The sequence below is a fragment of the Haemaphysalis longicornis genome, unplaced genomic scaffold (genome assembly GCF_048455015.1).
Source record: "Haemaphysalis longicornis isolate Haplotype H1 unplaced genomic scaffold, Haemaphysalis longicornis Haplotype H1 scaffold_2, whole genome shotgun sequence".
Lineage (NCBI taxonomy): Eukaryota > Metazoa > Arthropoda > Arachnida > Ixodida > Ixodidae > Haemaphysalis > Haemaphysalis longicornis.
The window spans coordinates 247,372,773-247,392,259 of NW_027526295.1; the positions used below are offsets into that span (position 1 = coordinate 247,372,773).

At 48.6% G+C, this 19,487-nt stretch overlaps 1 protein-coding gene across 1 annotated transcript in view; it reads left to right on the plus strand.

The window, feature by feature from the left end:
• Ssp3 (SCAPER domain-containing protein short spindle 3) overlaps positions 1-19,487 on the plus strand; it is a 186,089-nt gene that overhangs the window by 144,870 nt on the left and 21,732 nt on the right. Inside the window, exon 27 of the mRNA XM_077700064.1 lies at positions 3,674-3,710. Coding sequence (XP_077556190.1) covers positions 3,674-3,710 — 37 coding nt within the window. The remainder of the gene's footprint in view (positions 1-3,673; positions 3,711-19,487) is intronic.

Consider the following 19,487-nt stretch of genomic DNA (forward strand, 5'->3'; position numbering starts at 1 on the left):
TTGCCCCTTCACTATGCAGGAGCTTAAAGTGGCGCTCACTACTTGTGGTAAATCATCACCAGGTCGAGACCGAATAACATACACCATGATTAAGCACCTGCACGACGACACGCTAGAAGCGCTCTTACTGTTGTTTAACAAGATCTGGCGTGCAGGGCAATTTCCAAAAGTGTGGAAAGAAGCTATTGTGGTGCCGATTCTAAAGGAGGGGAAAGATCCATCACTTGCAACTAGTTTCAGACCGGTCGCTTTAACCAGTTGCTTATGCAAGGTCTTCGAAAAAATGATTAACCGTCGCCTTATCTATTTTCTTGAGTACCATGGTATTATAGACAATCGCCAGGCGGGATTTCGCTCTGGTAGATCGACAGCAGACCACCTAGTGGCTATTGAATCCTACATCAGGGATGCATTTGTTCATAAGCAGCATTGTTTATCAGTTTTCTTTGACCTCCAGAAAGCTTACGACACAGCCTGGCGTTACGGTATTCTTTGCGATCTTCGCCGCCTTGGAGTTTGTGGAAACATGCTGAACAGTTTGAAAGATTACCTTTCGGAGCGCACCTTTCAGGTTAGGGTTGGAAATGTCCTCTCGAGGATGTTCGTCCAAGAAAATGGAGTGCCGCAGGGTGGTGTGCTCAGCTGCACCCTTTTTATTGTTAAAATGAATTCCTTAGGAACTGCACTGCCTCGCTCCATATCCTACTCGCTATATGTTGATGATGTGCACATTGCGTTTAAATCATGTAATATGTCCATTTGTGAGAGGCAAATCCAACTAGCTGCAAACAAACTTACAAAATGGGCAGATGAGAATGGCTTCTGTTTTAACCCAGAAAAAAGCACGTGTGTGGTCTTCTCTAGGCAGCGTGGTATCCGCCCAGATCCTGTTATTAAACTCAATGAAACACCCATAGCAGTAAAAAAGGAGCACAAGTTCCTTGGGGTTGTGCTTGATGACAAACTTTCATTCATTGCACACCTCAAACGCCTTAAAGTTAAATGTTTGGATACAGTCAGGATCCTGAAAGTCCTCTCACACCAGTCTTGGGGTACTGACACAAAGTGCCTATTGGCCTTATTCAATAGCCTTGTGAGGTCCCGCATCGACTACGGGTGTCTTGTTTATCAATCTGCCGCGAGAACAGCACTAAAGATGTTAGACCCTGTCTACCATCTTGGCCTTCGTCTGGCTACAGGCGCTTTCCGAACAAGCCCTGTGTTAAGCCTGTATGTGGAAGCCAATCAGTGGTCTCTTGAAACACAGCGGAAGTACACTGGGTTGAATTATGCTCTAAAAGTGACATCCTTGACCGGACACCCGAACAGCACTCTAGGTAACCAGGCAATCAAGCTTTTTGAAAAGCGACCTGCCATGGCTGAGCCATTCCTTCTGTCGGTGAGGGCACTGGCCGCAGGCCTGGGAATATCCTTCACTGACGCTCAGAAAACCAGCTTTGCTGACTTTGTCCCTCCATGGGATCTCTGCCCTATCTCTTATGATCTCTCTTTTATGAAGATTGACAAAAGAACCGCTCCAAAGGAATTAATTATGCAGCATTTTTTGTTTTTGCAGAACAAGTACAGAGCATCTGAGTTCTACACAGATGCATCCAAGTCAGCTGGTGCAGTATCATGTGCTGCACATGGTCCCAACTTTTCCACGTCAAAGACTATGCCTGAAGCCACATCTATATTCACTGCTGAAACACGCGGCCTTGTATTGGCTGTAGAATATATTATTGAGAACAATGTCCCAAAGTCAGTGATATTCACGGATTCTCAAAGTGCTGTGCAGGCTTTAGCGTCAGGAAAGTTACAAAAAAATCCAGTCTTTAATCAATTGCTAAAACTACTGTGCTCAGCCCACAAACAAAAACTTGAAATCACTGTCTGTTGGGTCCCAGGTCACTGCGGCATAGCCGGAAATGAGCAAGCAGACAGGAATGCTGTAACTGCAGCTCTTCGGAATGATCTAGATATTCAAAGCGTCCCGTACGAGGATCTTAAAGCGTACGTACGTAAGAGGCTGCGAGACCAATGGCAGGAAGATTGGAATGGGGAAACAGCAAACAAATTGCACATGGTAAAACCCAAGTTAGGTAGATCGATCTGTGAGAAACGAGACAGGATCACAGAGGTTACTCTCTGTAGACTGCGCATAGGCCATACCCATGCTACACATGCGTACCTATTGAAAGGAACAGAACAGCCACGCTGCTTGAGGTGTGGAGGGTCGCTGTCAGTCATTCACGTACTGGTAGAATGCAAACTACTTGAACCGCAAAGAAAGCTTCATTTTCCAGAATTGTACACACGCATGATCCCTCAACACCCATTGCTGTTTTTATCAGACGAGCCACTTTTCTCTACTAACCGTGTTTTTAAGTACCTCTCAGACGTAGATTTTTTAAGGTATGTGTCGTATCACCCGTGAGCCGAGCCACCATCGCACGCTAGGACCCGGTAGGGCCACTCATTGCTACCGCAAAGACGGGGGCAAGGGGTGCACGTAGAAAATGCCTGGCATAGTGTCAAATGTTTTTACTTGGCCCTCTACACCAATTCTTGGCCCTCTACACCAACAGAAATCTGAGATACCTTTTATTATATATTCTGTACTTTATATTCTCACTTGAATAATCCTCACCATAGTACTGGCGCTCTTTGGCCTTGATGCCCTTGCGCCAAGAAAACCTAACATCATCATCATCATCAATAAGTTACCTGACACCGTTTTCATCAAGCCTACCTTCAGAGTTCCTAAAATTTCATTTTAGTAAAAAAACCCGTTTGAACAGTTGCATTTATATCTCTGCGCTGATTAAAATTCGGTACTATTATGTTGGCTTTTGAACTTGCAAAAAATATCGTAAGCTCTTAGAAAAAATGTTGGGGGCTTTTAAGTGGTGTTACCATTTCAGGGCATCCCACAAATGCAAGAATGCGTCATGTTGCCGATGAAAGTGATTGAAAGTGCTGCTGTAAACTGAATTCCATAGATAGAGGCTCCCTGCTTTGTTTCTGTTTACGGTTTTATTGAAGGCTCAAAGCCATACCCGGGAAAGATCAAGCTTGCTACGATCCATGGTTTACAACTTTATTGTCATTATCTCGGGCGTGCTGAGATTCCCAATAGGTCGCTGCTTCTCCGGTGTAGCAATAAAAACTTATTGCCGCTTCCATGCAATACATTGAACATTGAGGAACCGAACTACAGCATACCACTCTTGTCTATGCCTTTCATGCTCACCTACAGAGTGAAAAAGGCACAAAGCGCGCCCGAAGTTTGCCGATCCCCTCAGCGAAGCATCCACACTGTCGCCACCTATATGTCGATCTCGTGGCGAATGGGGCAGTGTTACCTTAAAAATTACCTGGGTATTTGACAGAAGGCGCAGAGTTTTCTTCGCGTAACACTGCTCGGGTGCTTGCAGCAGTCGTGCTGAGCACACGCTGCTATTTATGCGTGCCAGACTATCTCGCCGGCTTTTTTTGTACTAATTGCGTGCCACCTTTTTGTTGTTGTTTCTCGTCCATCAGCGAACTTGTTTACAGCTTCCGCTACTCCTGGTGAGGCTGTCAGGTTAATTAAAGTTGCCGAGCTAGATGTCTGCATACAAGTGTGGTGGTCTTCATTGGTGGTTTTTTGTCTCTCTTTCTCTCTTTTCAGGAATGCCTTCTTGATCTTCATTGCGGAAAGAAACGAGGTCAGTGAATTTCCTGTTCCCGACTCTGGCGCGCGTTTTGGCAACATATTGGTGCGATACAACACTAGAAAAAAAAAAACACTCATGCATAGAAGTAACTGACTGTGGAAAGAGAAAATTTAACCACCGGTTGGACATTTTAACTCGCATCTTGGGGAACAAAATAATGATGCTTCGATGTTTATTGTGCCAGCAGCCGGCAAGGTAGGCAAGCCCCTGTAATGTTGCCTGCACTGCACCCTATTGGCTCGTCACTACCGTGTGACCATCCTGCCGGCAGATTTTTGCTGGCAGTCGGTATTTTACTATCTTCCACGTAGCTGGATTGTTTTTCGCGCATGACTTATTGGTGCGCATTTTCACCCAGCTTCTAACCTAACCAATCCTAATCTAACCCAACAGATTAAAGGAAGGTCCTAACCTAACCTACCCCAATCCCACCGAAAAAGTCTGGTCCTAACTCAATCGAACTCAGCTCATAAAGACAGGTCTCGTATAAACAATAAAGACGGAACAGCGCAACACAAACGAGTGGATTTGTATTTCCTAGTACCGAGTTTCTGAATAGATAAGCACCACGAATAAGGTGAAGAAAATTACAGGAAACAAAGTTAATAAAAAATAAGAAGAAATATTGAAGAAGCGGGGGTCCAACCAGCAACTTCGCAATCACAAACCAGAGGCGCAACCACTGTGCCACGCTAACCACTTTTTTTGTTTCTGCATAGAAAACTTGCAATTATTACACAGTACAAAAGTTAAAATGTCATCCAAGGAGAAGTACATCACTGCAGCTACTAAAGTAAGGCGTCCGTCAAAACTCCGGCAAGCAGACGCAGGCATCCAACAGATGCACCCACTCTGGTGGGTCCCAACACAGCCTGCTCCCGAAAAAATGGACTTCATTGAGCGACGGGGTTCGGCGTGCCGGTCAGTCATGTGGCTTTTCCACACGCTATGCGATACCATCGCAACAAATAGTATATAATAGGGCATTCCATTAGTGTCTCGAAATGGCAAGAACCAAATTGTATACCGAATTAGCAGTTTATTGCAAAACAGTGCATCCCGGCACAAAACAAAACAATCATAAATTGTTTCTGGTTTATTGCATATGCAGCAATTGTAAGACCAAGGAATAGACATCCCTTTTCCACACAACCATGTTTTCACTCGGAGTGTTAATGTATGCAGCTTAAAGAAAACGTTTTTGCATTTGGCGGTTGACATATACACGTGACCTGCTTTAAAACACTGTTCTTATGACGGCCTATTTGGGGCTGGACTCTCTATTGTAGTGTTAAAGGGGCACTGACACAAAAATTTAGCATCTTGTTTTTTTCGTTGCGATAAGTAGCTAGTGACCTACTTATAACCTGTAGAAACCTCATTTGCTTCAGAGTGCGACGGTTGTTTAATTAGAGGGATTTTAAATGCGGCCAGTCGCAGTTTCAGTTTCAGCGAGTGCCGTGAAACGGTGGATTTTGTGGATTTTGTGTGAACAAAGCTGACCACGTGACCGTCGGAGGGATATCACAGAGCAGAGCCGCCGTAGCACTGTCGAATCCGCATCGACGGCAGTTTCTGCAAATCCCCCACGTACTGATCTCGTGAGGCGCTTAATTAAAAAGCGACCGTGGATGTGACGCAGGCGCTGCGAGTGCAAATGCTACTGCGGCTAAAGAACGACGCGCGACGCTCGAGACGGTGCGTGGCAAGACGCGCGCTGGGAGCAGCCGGCCGGTCTGCCTACAGGTCCGCCTACAGATGTGTTCGCTCAGCACTGCGGCGGATATTCGAGTGCCGCTCTCGTAAGCGGTGCAAATGACAATTTTTAATGCAACCCGCCATCGCATCATTAACTCCTTTCTCATGTAAGCCACTATGGTCGGGACTTGGGGACAATTTCGTGCAGCGGTAACAAGCTATCACTCGAGCTACCTGCGCCGGCCTGGGCCACTTCGCGGCCGTGGCCGCCGCCTGCACAGCGACCGTGCGGCTAGCTCAGTGGGCTTTTCGTGCCTCCGGCGCGTTTTCGCATCCAATGGTAATAAACAGTAATAGAAACAGAGTGCCTGGAATCGCTGTAGAACTTTGGTCGCGGCCAGCTGCCCGATTAGCTGACGAAATCACGGCGCCTCCGCCGCCAACGATCGGGTCGTTCGTTCTCGAGAGCAGAAGCTCCGCCCTCCGGCCCTCCGATTGGAGCGGCGAGCCGGGCGAGCCCGCGTAAAACGCCGGTAGTGCGGAAGCGGCAAACACAAACTCGTGACGTGTTTGGATGTTGTTTATTTACAATTGCGCGTGGTCCTCTGCTGGCTGCTCGGTTGCGTTTCGCACACTTCAAAATTGATTTTAAATATGTTCTAGGCTGTATTCGCCGCTGATATTTTGCAGATGATGTATATGTGTTCCCACCAATCTATCTCCGACGTTATCTCGCCTTCAAAATTTTGTGTCAGTGCCCCTTTAAGAAACTGAAAAGTGTCGACCACCTTCATTAAAATAACCCATGGTGTCTTCATACTAACTTCACCCGTGGAGACTAGTAGAAAAGGTAAATGAAAACATATTCGCTGTTGAATAAAGCTTAGTACAAGTGGATGATGCGTCAATTTATAGAAGAAAAAACGAGACACAAGTTGGTGTGTGATCAAATACTTTAGCCGAACACCTCCAGACACTAATGGAAAAACAAATCATCTTTGCTCATAGATTCCCATTGAGGCCCCTATACAAAAATCGCAGAAATTTAATGTATAACTTGAACTTTAGAACACGCACATTGAAGTACCTGTAGCCCATAAACAAGCTTCGCAACAAGGAAGACATTACAGACTTGTGCACACACAAACACAGGAAGTTCTCGCCCCATCCATTCCTGCGAGGCCTAGTTGACTTTTTTGAGTGCCAGTGACCCTTGTAGCCCAGTGTTTCGGATTTGGTGCAAAGGCACGCCTAGGTATTGAAGTGGCGCACTATCCCAGGTACTGCGAGCAAATCTCGAAGGCTTTGTTCCCCATTCACCTAACCGAAACCCCTTGGTATTTTTCATATCCACAGCTGCTCCAGAACCATCACAAAACATCCTTGTCAATTTAAGAGCTTCTTTAATGCTTCTTTTATCAGCACAATGTCACCAAGGAGAGAGAACTCTATCCCCACACCACGATATGTTTCAGACAAAAACTCTCAACTGAGGACCTTAAGCACCAAATTATTAGCGGAGACGGGTGCCCGCAGCTAGGTAGATACGAGGGCAGTATTAGGCAACGACCTAACAGAAGCCTTCGACGACGTCTGACAAGAGGCAGTGCTCTCCAACCTCACCCAGCTTGATATAGGACAGACGGTCTATGACTATGTCAAAGATTTTCTCTTCGGGCGCACTGCGCAACTAAGTTTTAGAGGATTAGAATCTGGCGAAATTGAAATTGGTAGCAGAGGGACGCCGCAAGGGTCTGTTCCGTCTCCCTTTCTCTTTGGTAATGTCACCATGATTAATCTGCCACAGCAGTTAACCAAAAATTAATGCCGTTCTGCTCAATGTGAAAGCTGTCGAAAGTGCAGAGCAGTGATTCGCCATAATGGGCTGCAGCACCGTTACCCACTCACTGCTGCCACCCAATGCATTTCAAATTTCCCGTCTTCGCAGTGCTCGCACGCCCCCTGCCTGGATATGCACCAGCGGGAGTTCTGTTCTTTTTGTGCTTGCTTTAATTTCGCATGCTAGAGCTGTTTTGCGTCATTTTGAGCGCGTAATTTTTTTCTTGCGCGGCTGGAGCCTTTCTGCGTCATTTCGAACGCACTATTGTTTACTTGTGTGGCTGGAGCATTTCTGCGGCATTTCGAACATGCCATTTATTTCTTGCATGGCTGGAGCCTTTCTGCGTCATTTCAAGCGTGCCAGATTTTTCTTGCGCAGCCACTTTTTTCGCTTACTATCATAAAAACCAACCCAACGAGCGTTCCTAACTAATGAACGCGAGTGCTGCCGGTTATATACACAGATTTTGCCTGAAATGTACCTGCAGTTTTCTTTGCACCAAGCAATGGGGAAATGTTTGACAAGAGCGTGCGGTTCATGAGGTTCGAGCGGTTGTGACTATTTAAACCTCGTGATTTTCAAAGCCTCACCATGACCCCTTGATGACGGTACATCAGGTTCTATAGGGCTGGACAACACCATAGACGAGCTTGGAGGAGCCCAAAAAATAGCACAGCTGGGAAGACTCTCTATAGCACAGCAGGCAGGTACATCCTACAAGAGCTTCACATCACCCATGAGACCCAACAAGGAAAAAAGGTGGACATCTCTACCAAGCAGATAGCATGTACATACACAACCCCTCTGCCCAGGAATATGCATCCCGTGCATAACTTACCATGCAGGAAAGAGCCAAAGCGCTCCAAAAGTGATTTGATTGCCCTGATGACATGGTGTTTGCGGACGCGGCCGAGTACCGGGGACAGGCCATTGCATAGCTTCTGCAACAATCCGCATGGACACTGCAGAGGTAGGAGAAGAGGCAGCCAGTGCCCCAGCACTTTCTTCTACTACAGCAAAATTCATAATTAGCGATTCCAAATCTGCGATAATGAACTTCGCACCTTAGAGGATTCCAAGAGTCAAAACTCCGAGGGGCCTAAATTATATGGGTACTGGCACACTCTGCACTTCCAGGGAAAGAAAACTCTCGAGAGGCAGCTCGAGGTGTGAGCTTCCGAGACTGCCCAGAAACACCTGAGACATCGTTCCGCACAGGGGGTAGGGACCGCATGGTGACCTATATGGAGCTAATTGATCATTGCACATTAGGGAGGTCCAGATATCCCGCAGCTCATCGCACCTTCACTAGCATTGTGTCTACCTCAATCCTAAACTTTTCCGAACCCGACCACGTACACTCATTGTTACCCCGTGTAAATTATGTTCAGCAAGGGCCGACCTTGAGCTCATATAATGGGCCTGCCTTCTTAAAGTCAACAGTACAGTGCAAGCACTGGACATCACTTCCTCAGAGCAGTGGGAGGCCGGGGTGCTCACTTTAGACCCGGACGTTCAACTCCGGGCCGTCCAGAGGGTCGAAGACGCCGCCAGGCCTGGCCGCTGTCTGAGGGAGCAAGGATGATGGGGTCTCCCACCTCACTCACTCACTCACAATTTCATCCGCATAAGCAAGGACCTTAACTGCGCTTTATAATGAGGACCAAGTTTGTACCCTTTGACTCGGTTGAATACTAAGGCACAGAGGTTTGAGGTACAAGGCAAACAAGTGTGAAAGGGGGCAACCCTGTCTAACAGAGGACTTGATCACAACCAACTTAGACAGAACACGGTTGACGACAAGTTGTATGGTGCACTGTTTGTAACAAAGCTGAATGCCTTTGTACAATGTATCACCTAAATCTACTGCTGCCAATAGTGAAAATAGGAGATCATCATAAATTCGATCAAATGCTTTTGAAAGGTTGATCTGTATAAGTGCCTCCTGCTTTGCTAAATTAGACTGCATTCCAATAATGTACAAGCAGTCTGTATATTTGTTTCAATACTCCTGCCCCGAATACTACCACAAGTTTAGTGAGGTCCTACTAAGCTAGGGATGACAAGTTGAAGGTGCCTGGATTGAATTTTCGCAACTATTTTATAATCTACATTGCAGAGGGAGGTTGGCCTTCTACAGATTTCAGCTTTTGTTCATCTTGCGTTTTCGGAATTTACTTTGTGCGCCTTAAATAAAGGCTCACAGCTGAACATTGTGGTTATATGCTGCTGCTAATATGTCTAACAGAACTTCATCACGGATATCAGAGAATCTTTGATAGAACTCTCCATTCAGATCATAAAAATCAGAGATGTCAGCCTTAACTTCTTCAAGTGTAATAGGCCCAGAAACTGGAGTGCACTCATCGTCTGCTAGCTTAGGAATTAAGTCAATGAGGGAATGAAATTCGTGCCCACGACTGAGGGGACTTGACCCCCCCCCCCCATATAGTGTGCTATAATGGTTGTGGAGAGCAACGGAAATATCAACTTCTTTACTGAACACCTTTATGTTGAATTTCAATTACTTCCTTTGCAAGTGCTTATTCCCACTCTGCACTAAGCGGATAGCGAGTGGGGTAGCTGCCAGAGAACCTGTCAGTTCTCAACCGAATTGGAGCGTCATGGTATTTTTCAGTAACATATTGCTGGAGTTGTCCTTTAACAATACCAATTACCTCTGAACCTGATCCTAGACTGACCGCTTGCAGTTCATGGAGCCCAACCAATGTACGAGCACATTCCCATACATGGCAACGTTTTAAAAATGAGAGGCGAGCACACTCTTCCATTGCACAATTCCTCACATCCCGCTTGAATATATCCCATTTCTGATATAAAGAAAAACTGTTAAAACTGTTTTTCAAGGATTCTATTCAAGTAATCTTATATATGCACTTCTACTAAATATTTTATGAACCAATATAGAGGTATTGAGCTTCCACAAATCCCATGGGGGCAGTGCACTACGCACCTTCCTAGGTAAACAGATACCGTGCAATGGGGAGTGAAAAAGATTAGGCGTACATTATCGTCAGAAATGCTAGGAATCTTTTTTGCGGAAATATTGAGTGAGATGGGTTGTTCCTGGAAACTGCGTTTATTAGATTGCTGACTCCAAACCTTCTGAGGAGACCGAGTGCACGATGATGATGGTTATACACAGATGATAATTACGATGGGCAGGTGGCTATGAGTGATCATCATCTATTGTGGTCACCCCTTGGTGACCACAATGATGATGCCACGTTCACCGGGAAAATTCTCAATGCACATCCCTGGTGCTTACAATATATATATGCGGTCAAGGCGCGCGTTCAAAGCACACTGAACGGAAGTAAAGTGCGTAGTACTCCCTTTTTCCCAACCGATAGCAACAAGGCCATGTTCATGTACATAATCAGACAGGGTGGCTGCACTTTAGTGATAGTTTGCACGTGGTCTAGATTGACCCTGCTCACTACAGAAACATTAAAATCTCCCATGAGCAGGATTCTCCTTTGGGTGCAAAGAAGATTTCCTAGCTAACCATGGCTGGCTGTGTAACCAGCAGACAGACATACCAGACACATAAAGTAAGCCTGAACAATCATTCAGAAGACTGTGCCGGCAATATATATATCCCTACCAGCTAAAGGGCCGGCTGCCGGCAATATAACTTGTTATTGGGCTAGTTGGTTCATGTTTACAAGTGGAAATTTGAGCGCAAAAATTCGACAAAGACACAGAAAGACCAGACGGGACTAGCGGGACTATGCCGGCAATATATCCATTTTCAAAATTTTGCTGAATTAAGCGAAGTTGGGATTCACAGCTTTATGGCCTATTGGTACAATTAAGTCATCACTTGTAACTAAGGTGGACAGGCGCATATGTCGAATATTGTTTAACTCTTTCGTTAGCGCAGGAAATTGATCGCTTTTTAGTGGTCTAAGAAAACATTTTTTCTGTGCTAGATATATTGGTTAGGCGTATATTTCAGTGACATGAAATGCAGATGATTCAGCGCTCTTTCCAACTACACCAGTTTTAATAATGATTTCATAAATAATCATTGTGAACAAAATTATCAAATTCGAAATTTTTTTCCAGACGTAGAAAGAAATAAAAAAAGAGGAAGTTGTGTACAACCATCCAATAGCAGAAAAAATTTAGAATATACATTTTATAGGTAAACATTTCAACTACACATCCTGGAAAAAAATTAGTTGCGTGGAACAATTTGTCAGGTATAAAAGAAAATGTTAGCATGCGTGGTGCCTGAACCTGGGGTGAAGCCCAACCTCCCTTCTAAATTTCACAATTTTTGGATGTTTTCTGGAAGAAAACTGGTGGTTTGGCTTTATTAAAGGCACCACTTAGTCCCCACGTGATGTAAAAACACCTTGTCAATGATTACGGCCAGCACAAAATTCAAGGCAAGCAAGCGGTGCGGAGAAATCCGCTTGGAGTTGAAAACCAAACTCGATGGTGGATGCTTTATTATCATCTTCTGGCTTGTTATGTAAGCCGTGCTTGCAGTAATAAGGTGCGATGTGCTAGAAGCGTGCCCAGCAAGCTTTCACAGAACAGCTGTTGCGCTATGAAGAGAGTTCAGCACTACAAGCCTCCTACATTGCAGTGCCGCCTAGCATTTTCAAAAAGAAACAATATCAAGCCTGTTGGAGACTTTGTCAGAATAGACAGTTCTACTAAGAAGCGAAACTAGAACTCCGGAAATACCCTCGTACGGAAATGAAACTGGCCGGTGAACAGCCGTTGGCGTTCAAAACCGATGGTGCTCTTCTCATCTGAAGTGATATCCGACAACTTGGCGTTATCTTTCGACTTTCAGCTGAAGCTGCTATCGCAGAAGTAAAGCATGCGTGAAGTGGGATCTAGAGCGGCGGGTTTTTTTTTTTCGAGGGACAGTAGCGGGCGATGGAGGCGCCATGGCAAATCGGCTTGCAGTAGGGCTAGCTGCGTCGTAGCGCCAAATATGGATTTCGCAACGCAAAAACGAAACCGAAACTGTTGGAAACTGGCTGAAAATGCCAGGCCCACTTGTTAGACGTACGGGCACCTTCAGAAATGAGCTTTGGTAGAATAAAGCTACCCATTCTCCGAACCAAAGATCACTAGTGAATAGCTGGTGTAATTTCACGTAATTATCACCTCTCAAAGCTGTCGGATTACAAAGCTGACAACATAATTTGGTATTTGACTTGCTAGGAGTTTTTTTTTTTTTTTTTGTGCTATGACGATAGGCATCGGGCATCTCCGATCTGACCCATTTTCAATGGCACCCAAAAGAACCCAACAAGGATCCGTCGTTTCACCTTTATTGTTAAACCTAACTATGAAAGAGTTGTAGCCGCTCTTCGTAGCGATCCCCAAATTTGTTGTGGGTCCCGCGGGCACCGGCTGCACCGGCGCCCAACGAGGCGCACTTCAGGAGGCCATACACGTCACCCGAACGTATACCTCCAAGCTCGTGGACTAGAATGCGCCCCCGAAAAATCCGCCCTCCTCACGCTCTGTGCCCGAACTTGTAGAACACGAACAGACCCAATACCCGAACCGCAGCAACTCTCGGGTGTGCACTCCGTAAGCCTTAACGTTTGGGTTTGGGGCCTGCGGCGGGAATTGGTACCCGCAGCTTGGCGTGCAGCGAGTACTTTTTCGAGTGGGTACCGGTTCAAGGTGTTACACCTCAAAATGTGACGTTAGGCCTAACCTCCTGCGGCTAACAGCCTTACGGCATGCAGAGCAACATCATTCTCATCGTACGCAGATATGTGAGTAACGGCTGTCGACGTTCATCTCATAACATGACGTTAGGCTTATATCCGTCGCGCATCCGCGCGCCTGCGTCACTAACTCCTTCCGCTGCACATCAACCTTTAGCAGAGGGCCCCAACGCAGCTGTCGCCAAGCTTTCTAATGTTTTTGGAAAGCTTCCAATTTTTCTACACTTCATCCACGATCGTCATCATCGTCAGAGAAAGTTGGCTTTCCTGCAGTGCGTTTTTGCGTACGGACGTCGCCAGTGAGAGGCTGAAAGCTTCGCTTTAATAATGATACAGGGTAAAGCTGTGTTTACAGTGGTGTATTTACGATGCACATTCAGAGGCTAGTTATAAGAAACCACGGTGGAAGAGAGCACCGCGCAAGCCAGCGAGCGAACGCGCTTCACCGTCAGCGTCCTCTTCATCTCTCTTCTTGATGATGATGCCCGCTAGCACAGTGCATGAATACCGTCCTATTTGTGGGGGATCTAATTAATGCCCCGTAACACAACCCCCCGGTGGTAGGAGCGCCGTCTCGGTGCTTGTCAGGCTAAAGCCGTAGGTTGCGAGCGGTATGGCTTAAGACGCGTGACGTGGACGACGTCTGTTTGTGGAGAGCGGGATGAGTCTGACGGAACCAGCGGGGTGATTTCGTAATTGACCTCCGTCACTTGGCGTACGACACGGTAGGGGCCGTGGTACCTGGCTAGAAGCTTTTCCGAACGCCCTACACGGCGTGCAGGACACCAGAGCAGCACCAGGGACCCAGGTGCAAAGTGGCGGGTGCTGTGGCGGCAGTCATAGCGATCCTTTTGAGAGCGCTGGGACGAAGCGAGCCTGACGCGAGCAATGTTGCGGGCAAAGTCAGCGCGGGCGATGGCGTCTTGTGCATATGCGGAAGGTGGCAGAGGGTGTTGAAATAGAGTGTCAAGTGGTAACGTCGGCTCTCGGCCGAATAGTAGGTAGAAGGGAGAGAATCCGGCAGTATCAAGGCGCGACGAATTGTAGGCAAATGTTATGTAAGGCAAGGCAATGTCCCAATCACCATGGTCGTCAGAAACGTACATTGACAGCATATCTGTTAAAGTCCGGTTAAGGCGCTCTGTGAGGCCGTTCGTTTGAGGGTGGTAGGCGGTAGTAACCTTGTGAACGGTTGCGCATGAGCGGAGGATGTCGTCTACTACTCGGGAAAGGAAGTATCGCCCGCGGTCTGTCAGGAGCTGCCGAGGAGCACCGTGGTGTAAGATGACGTCGTGCAGGAGGAAATCGGCTACATCAGTTGCGCAGCTGGTGGGAAGAGCCCGCGTGATTGCGTATCGTGTCGCATAATCGGTGGCCACGGCAATCCACTTGTTGCCGTTCGCAGACCGGGGAAACGGACCGAGGAGATCTAAACCAACTCGGAAGAATGGCTCAATAGGTATATCGAGTGGCTGAAGAAGACCGGCGGGTAGCGTGGTAGGCACTTTTCTGCGTTGGCACATGTCACAGGCGCCGACATAACGGCGAACCGAGCGGTAGAGCCCCGGCCAGAAGAAACGGCGTCGCACGCGGTCATAGGTCCGGGAAACCCCTAGATGGCCAGCTGTTGGAAGGTCGTGGAGCTGCCGTAGTACATCTGTACGAAGGTGCTCAGGTACTACAGGAAGCAGATCAGGACCATCCGGGCGGACATTGCGGCGATAGAGGACGCCATCCTTCATTCGGAACAACCGCAGTGAAGGGTCGGAGGGGATCCTGCTCAAGGAGACGTCAAGGCGCTGCTCAGCAGCAAGCTGTTGAAAGGAGGCAAGTTAACGCTGTTGTGCTTGATGGTAACAACAGTGTGTGGAAGGGCAACACCACGCGTCAGGAGAACGTCTACGATGGGAGCGGCAAGGTAGTCTCCATCAGGAACCGGCGTGGAAGTAGCGAGAGGAACATAGGTCGCTGCTTGACTCGGCAGGCGAACGTATTCGCAGGAGCATAAACGCAGCGGAGGTGCGTCGCTATCAAAAGCCGGTAACTCCAGATGCAGAAGTCCCGCTGAACAATCGATGAGCGCGGCATGTTCACACAGGAAATCGCGGCCAAGGATAATGTCGTGAGGGCATTTGTCCAAAACAAAGAAAACTACAGTGGTGTTGTGGAACACCTACGTGACAGTGGATGTCACGGAACACCTACGTGGACAGCGCCCCATAGCGCCATAACCCGTCACCGAAGACGACGAAGAGGATGCGGCTCGCCCGAGCGATCATGGCCGCTTGTAAATAGATTGCATCGCTCTGCGGCAACATCGTGTAAATACATCACTTCATCGTCGCCCATGGTTGGCCTTATCATTGTCCTGCCGCCATGTAACATTTTGGTGGATGGTGCGGGTTTCAGTCCCATCCCGGCCCCGAGCTTCACCCCGTCTCGGCTCATGAAGCAGTCTCATCCTGGCTCCTGGAAAGCGTCGGCCCGCCCCAGCCCCGGTGATCCACGGACGCGACATTCCCCAGCCCCGTGTCCCCTGCCCATGCCCCGCCGAGACCAGACGAACTGACCAGCGACGACCAGACGTATAGCCGACGAATGTCCCCCCGCCCAGATCTCCGGCGCTTCTCCGAAAGCTTTGGACGCTGCCTCGTGGGTTCGGCGGTGGTCACAGCTGTTCCGGGGCGGTGCTCATCGCGACCATCACCATCATCAGTGGCGGCAAGGACATCATTGTACATGTTCTCATCGCTTTGCTCATCTGCTTCGCCACCCTGTCTTTACCCTGGCCTCGACCGGGACGGTCGTCCTCCGCCGGGGGGGTGATGTCACGGAACACCTACGTGGACAGCGCCCCATAGCGCCATAACCCGTCACCGAAGACGACGAAGAGGATGCGGCTCGCCCGAGCGATCATGGCCGCTTGTAAATAGATTGCATCGCTCTGCGGCAACATCGTGTAAATACATCACTTCATCGTCGCCCATGGTTGGCCTCATCATTGTCCTGCCGCCATGTAACAATATTGACCCGGGCGCTGCATCAGGCACGCCGCACCTTCGTTTATTTGTGTGGAGCCTCAAACAGGAACCGAACGCGGCCGGGAGATAAAAACCTGTAAGAGCAGGAGCCGATAAAGTTTGACCGGTTTGACTTTCTCTCGAGCGTTGCGGTTGAAGAGTACTATTCTGAGCCTTCCCGGTTGAGCTTAGGGAATAGGACCGCAGTGGTTCTGGGCCATGGATGCGTCGGCGACCCCTTGTGTACCAGTGGAAGGAATGTAGGACGCTTTTTAGGTGGGGGAGGGGTGGAGTAGTAAATGGGTGAGTTAATGCAATTGGGGCGTCAAACAGGGGCCTTTGATTGCTTTCTTGCAGTCTAGCATGCAGAGTCGCATACCTGCGGCCACATTTAACCTGGGTCGGTATTTGCTTTTTACGTATGGTAGCCACCGATACCAGTAGAAAATCCTGATGTGCGATGCGACAATGTGGCTGTGGTGCAGTGGAGAGACGGAGTTCGGGAAGGTTGGGAAGATGTGGGGAAGAGGAAAAAGAGGTGACCGAGGCGATCTTGTGCGGATTGCTGCTGCAGTAAAGGCCATGCTGGACTCTCTTGGAAAACGAAGGCTTCGCGGCCCCAGAAACGGACCCCCATTCGGGTACCACTGAATTAGGGGTAGAAACGTCGAGCGGTGTTAGTCGTGAAGCGTTGTTCTATGCGTTGTCCCGCATCTGAAAAGTGCCATGCCCACTTTTATTTCCGAGCATGGTAGTTTTGTTTCGGACGCGGTAATGGGGCAGAGCATCGTTTCATTACTCTGCCCTTTGTTGTGTTCGGCGTAGTTGTCGCATGTGGGAAAATTTTTGAGAATAAAGTCGCGTGGCTTATCCGTACTCCATTGACAGTAGGGACAGCACATTGCTAGAGGACATCGTACAATTGTTTTGTAGTAGCCGACTGGAAACATCGGTACGATTTGATTTCATGGTCGCCTCATGTCCCGGCAGCAAACCCCATGCGTATCGAACGTTGGGGGGGCTCAAAGTGGAAAGGGCGCTATGGCCAAGCAGGCGACGCCATAGTTTCTTTTCTGAGCGTGCGTGTGGAAAAGGAGGAACAATAATGAGGCAGGCTCTGTGAATTCGGAGGCATCCATTTGTAATAGATGGGTGGTAGCCGAAACGTCGTTTGGGTCACCCACGCGGTGTAGCTATAAACAGCACTCGTCACGTGTACGTCCACGTTAAGCCCGGGGTGCCTTTTTCAGAGCACCGCCTCCTCCTGTTCTGCGTTTCCGTCCGTGCCCCGGCCGCCGGTTGGCGGAAACTGACTGCGTTTTTTTTTTTTTTCTTTTTTTTTTCTTTTGTGCTTAGCTGAGTGTTTTTGCTCTATACGTCGTCAACCTTGCGGGATGCTGGTCATTTGCATCAGCTGGGGAAGGGGGGGAAGAGCGAGTGAAGCTTTCCGGCCTCCGAAAATTTCCCTAATCCCGATCCGAGAAGGAAAAGGGTCGAGTGGGGGATGGATGATTAGTTCGAGCGGATCAGCGTTTAATCTAGTCCGGGCGAAGGCTTGGGTGAACGCCTCCTGTTCGCGCATCCGGGCCGATCAGTATGTTTCGCGGCTTTTGTGCTTCATTTGCTCCCTTCGCACTGTGTGTTTGGCCAGCCGTTCTGCGTGGGGTGCTTGAAATGCGCAGGATTTGGGGGCTCTCAGGCCAATTGGTTGCCCTCCGAAAGCAAGCTCTGGTGTCGGGAGTAAGCGTGCTTGCCACGGCGGTTATGGAAGGGCGCAAACTTGGCTCCAAGGTTTGCGGATTTGGAAAGCGTAGTCGTGTTCACTTACGAACTGTTAGTGGATCGGAAAACCGGTCGCGGTACTGCCCGGGGTACGGTGTTGGCGCATGCGCTTACGCGGTTTCGCTTGTATACCGCTTATGCGGAGTCGCGCCAGTCAACTACAGCTCTGATTTTTCGTTCTGCTGGGACTATGTTATGTCGTTTCTCCGCCCGAGCGGCTGAGAGTAATGAGGAGGAGACCTTACTCTTTTTTTACGCAAGGAACTTCGCTGTACGTTCCGGAACCCTCAGCAACCCTGCTCAATTGTTGTTCCAAATCGTCTGATGAGAAAATATAGGGTGATTTTTGTTTTTATTTATATATCTAAGCGCCTTTGTGTGTGTGTGTGTGTGTGTGTGTGTGTGTGTGTGCGTGCGTGCGTGCGTGCGTGCGTGCGTGTGTGTGTGTGTGTGTGTGTGTGTGTGTGTGTGTGTGTGTGTGTGTGTGTGTGTGTGTGTGTGTGTGTGTGTGTGTGTGTGTGTGTGTGTGTAATACCGATAGAAATAGGTTTGCAGGTATTTCTGTGAGCGTTCATCGTGTATTTATGCATCTTTGGTAGTCAAATAACCGCTTAGTGTCGCTGTCACTTTTTTCATCTGCAAATGCGATCAGCCACTCGCTGTCCAGAGCTATTCAGCCATCTTTACCTAGGTATCGTCAGTCAAAAGCCTGGTAACAGCTAACTTCACTTGAAAGGTTCGCCTCGCTGCAAAGCAAGTGGTACGGGGAAAAACATTTTGCGTTTGGGCACTTACTAGGCTTAGCTTATTTTCGGTTGGGGCCGCTTGTATCGACGTGTCAGACACAACCTCGCTTTTGGCTGTGGCCTGGACACCCCTGAGCTCCGTTGTAACAGCGTCGGCCGCTGCAATGACCCTAAGTGCCGCGACGCAGTCGTTTTATGAGACGCGCTTGCCTTTTGTGGGTCGTGCAGCTCACGCTTCCCGTCCCTGCTCCCCCTTACCGCGGCGGGCCGACGCATAATCCCCGGGATGCCGCCGCGATAATCTCCGGCGCGCCGAAGCAGCGGCTAATTTATTCATTAGGTCGCGGGATTTGCGGGAAGCGCGCTGTTTGTTTGCGCGTTTCATCACGGGGAAGGCTGGCCTGGCCGTGATGTGCTTTTGGCGTCGGTGGGTGGGCTGAGACGGAGGGAGGCTGGGCTGCAGGGGACTAGGCTTCCGTCTCGCCGCTTCTCGCCGGCACGCTAAGTTGTTGATGTACTCGGTCACTTTGGTTCCGGGCTTTAGCGAATTCAGGGTGGCCTTTGTGCGCGTCTTCAATGAGCCCAAGCTTTGCATGGCGCTTGTATCATTTCGGTATTAGGACCGCCGGAGGTGGGGCGCAAAGTCAGCTACGGGGTCGTTCCAGCACCACTGCAGTCGCGCGAAGGGAAAGCTGGCCCGCTTCGCGGCACCCCGAAACGCTGTGTTGACTATTAGAGCACGATGAAGTTTGTTTACAATGTGCCTGATTTTGGTTTCACCAAGTGATTGCGAAAATAGAGGGCGGAAGTTAGATTCCCTGCACTTCCTTTGAAGGCCCACTACGTGATGGGCATAGAAATCAATGACTGTCACAGTGACTATCGGAATTGTCGCAATATATAGCCAGAGAAGTGTTAATCTCTTTAATTTCTGTTTTTAGGCATCTGTTTAT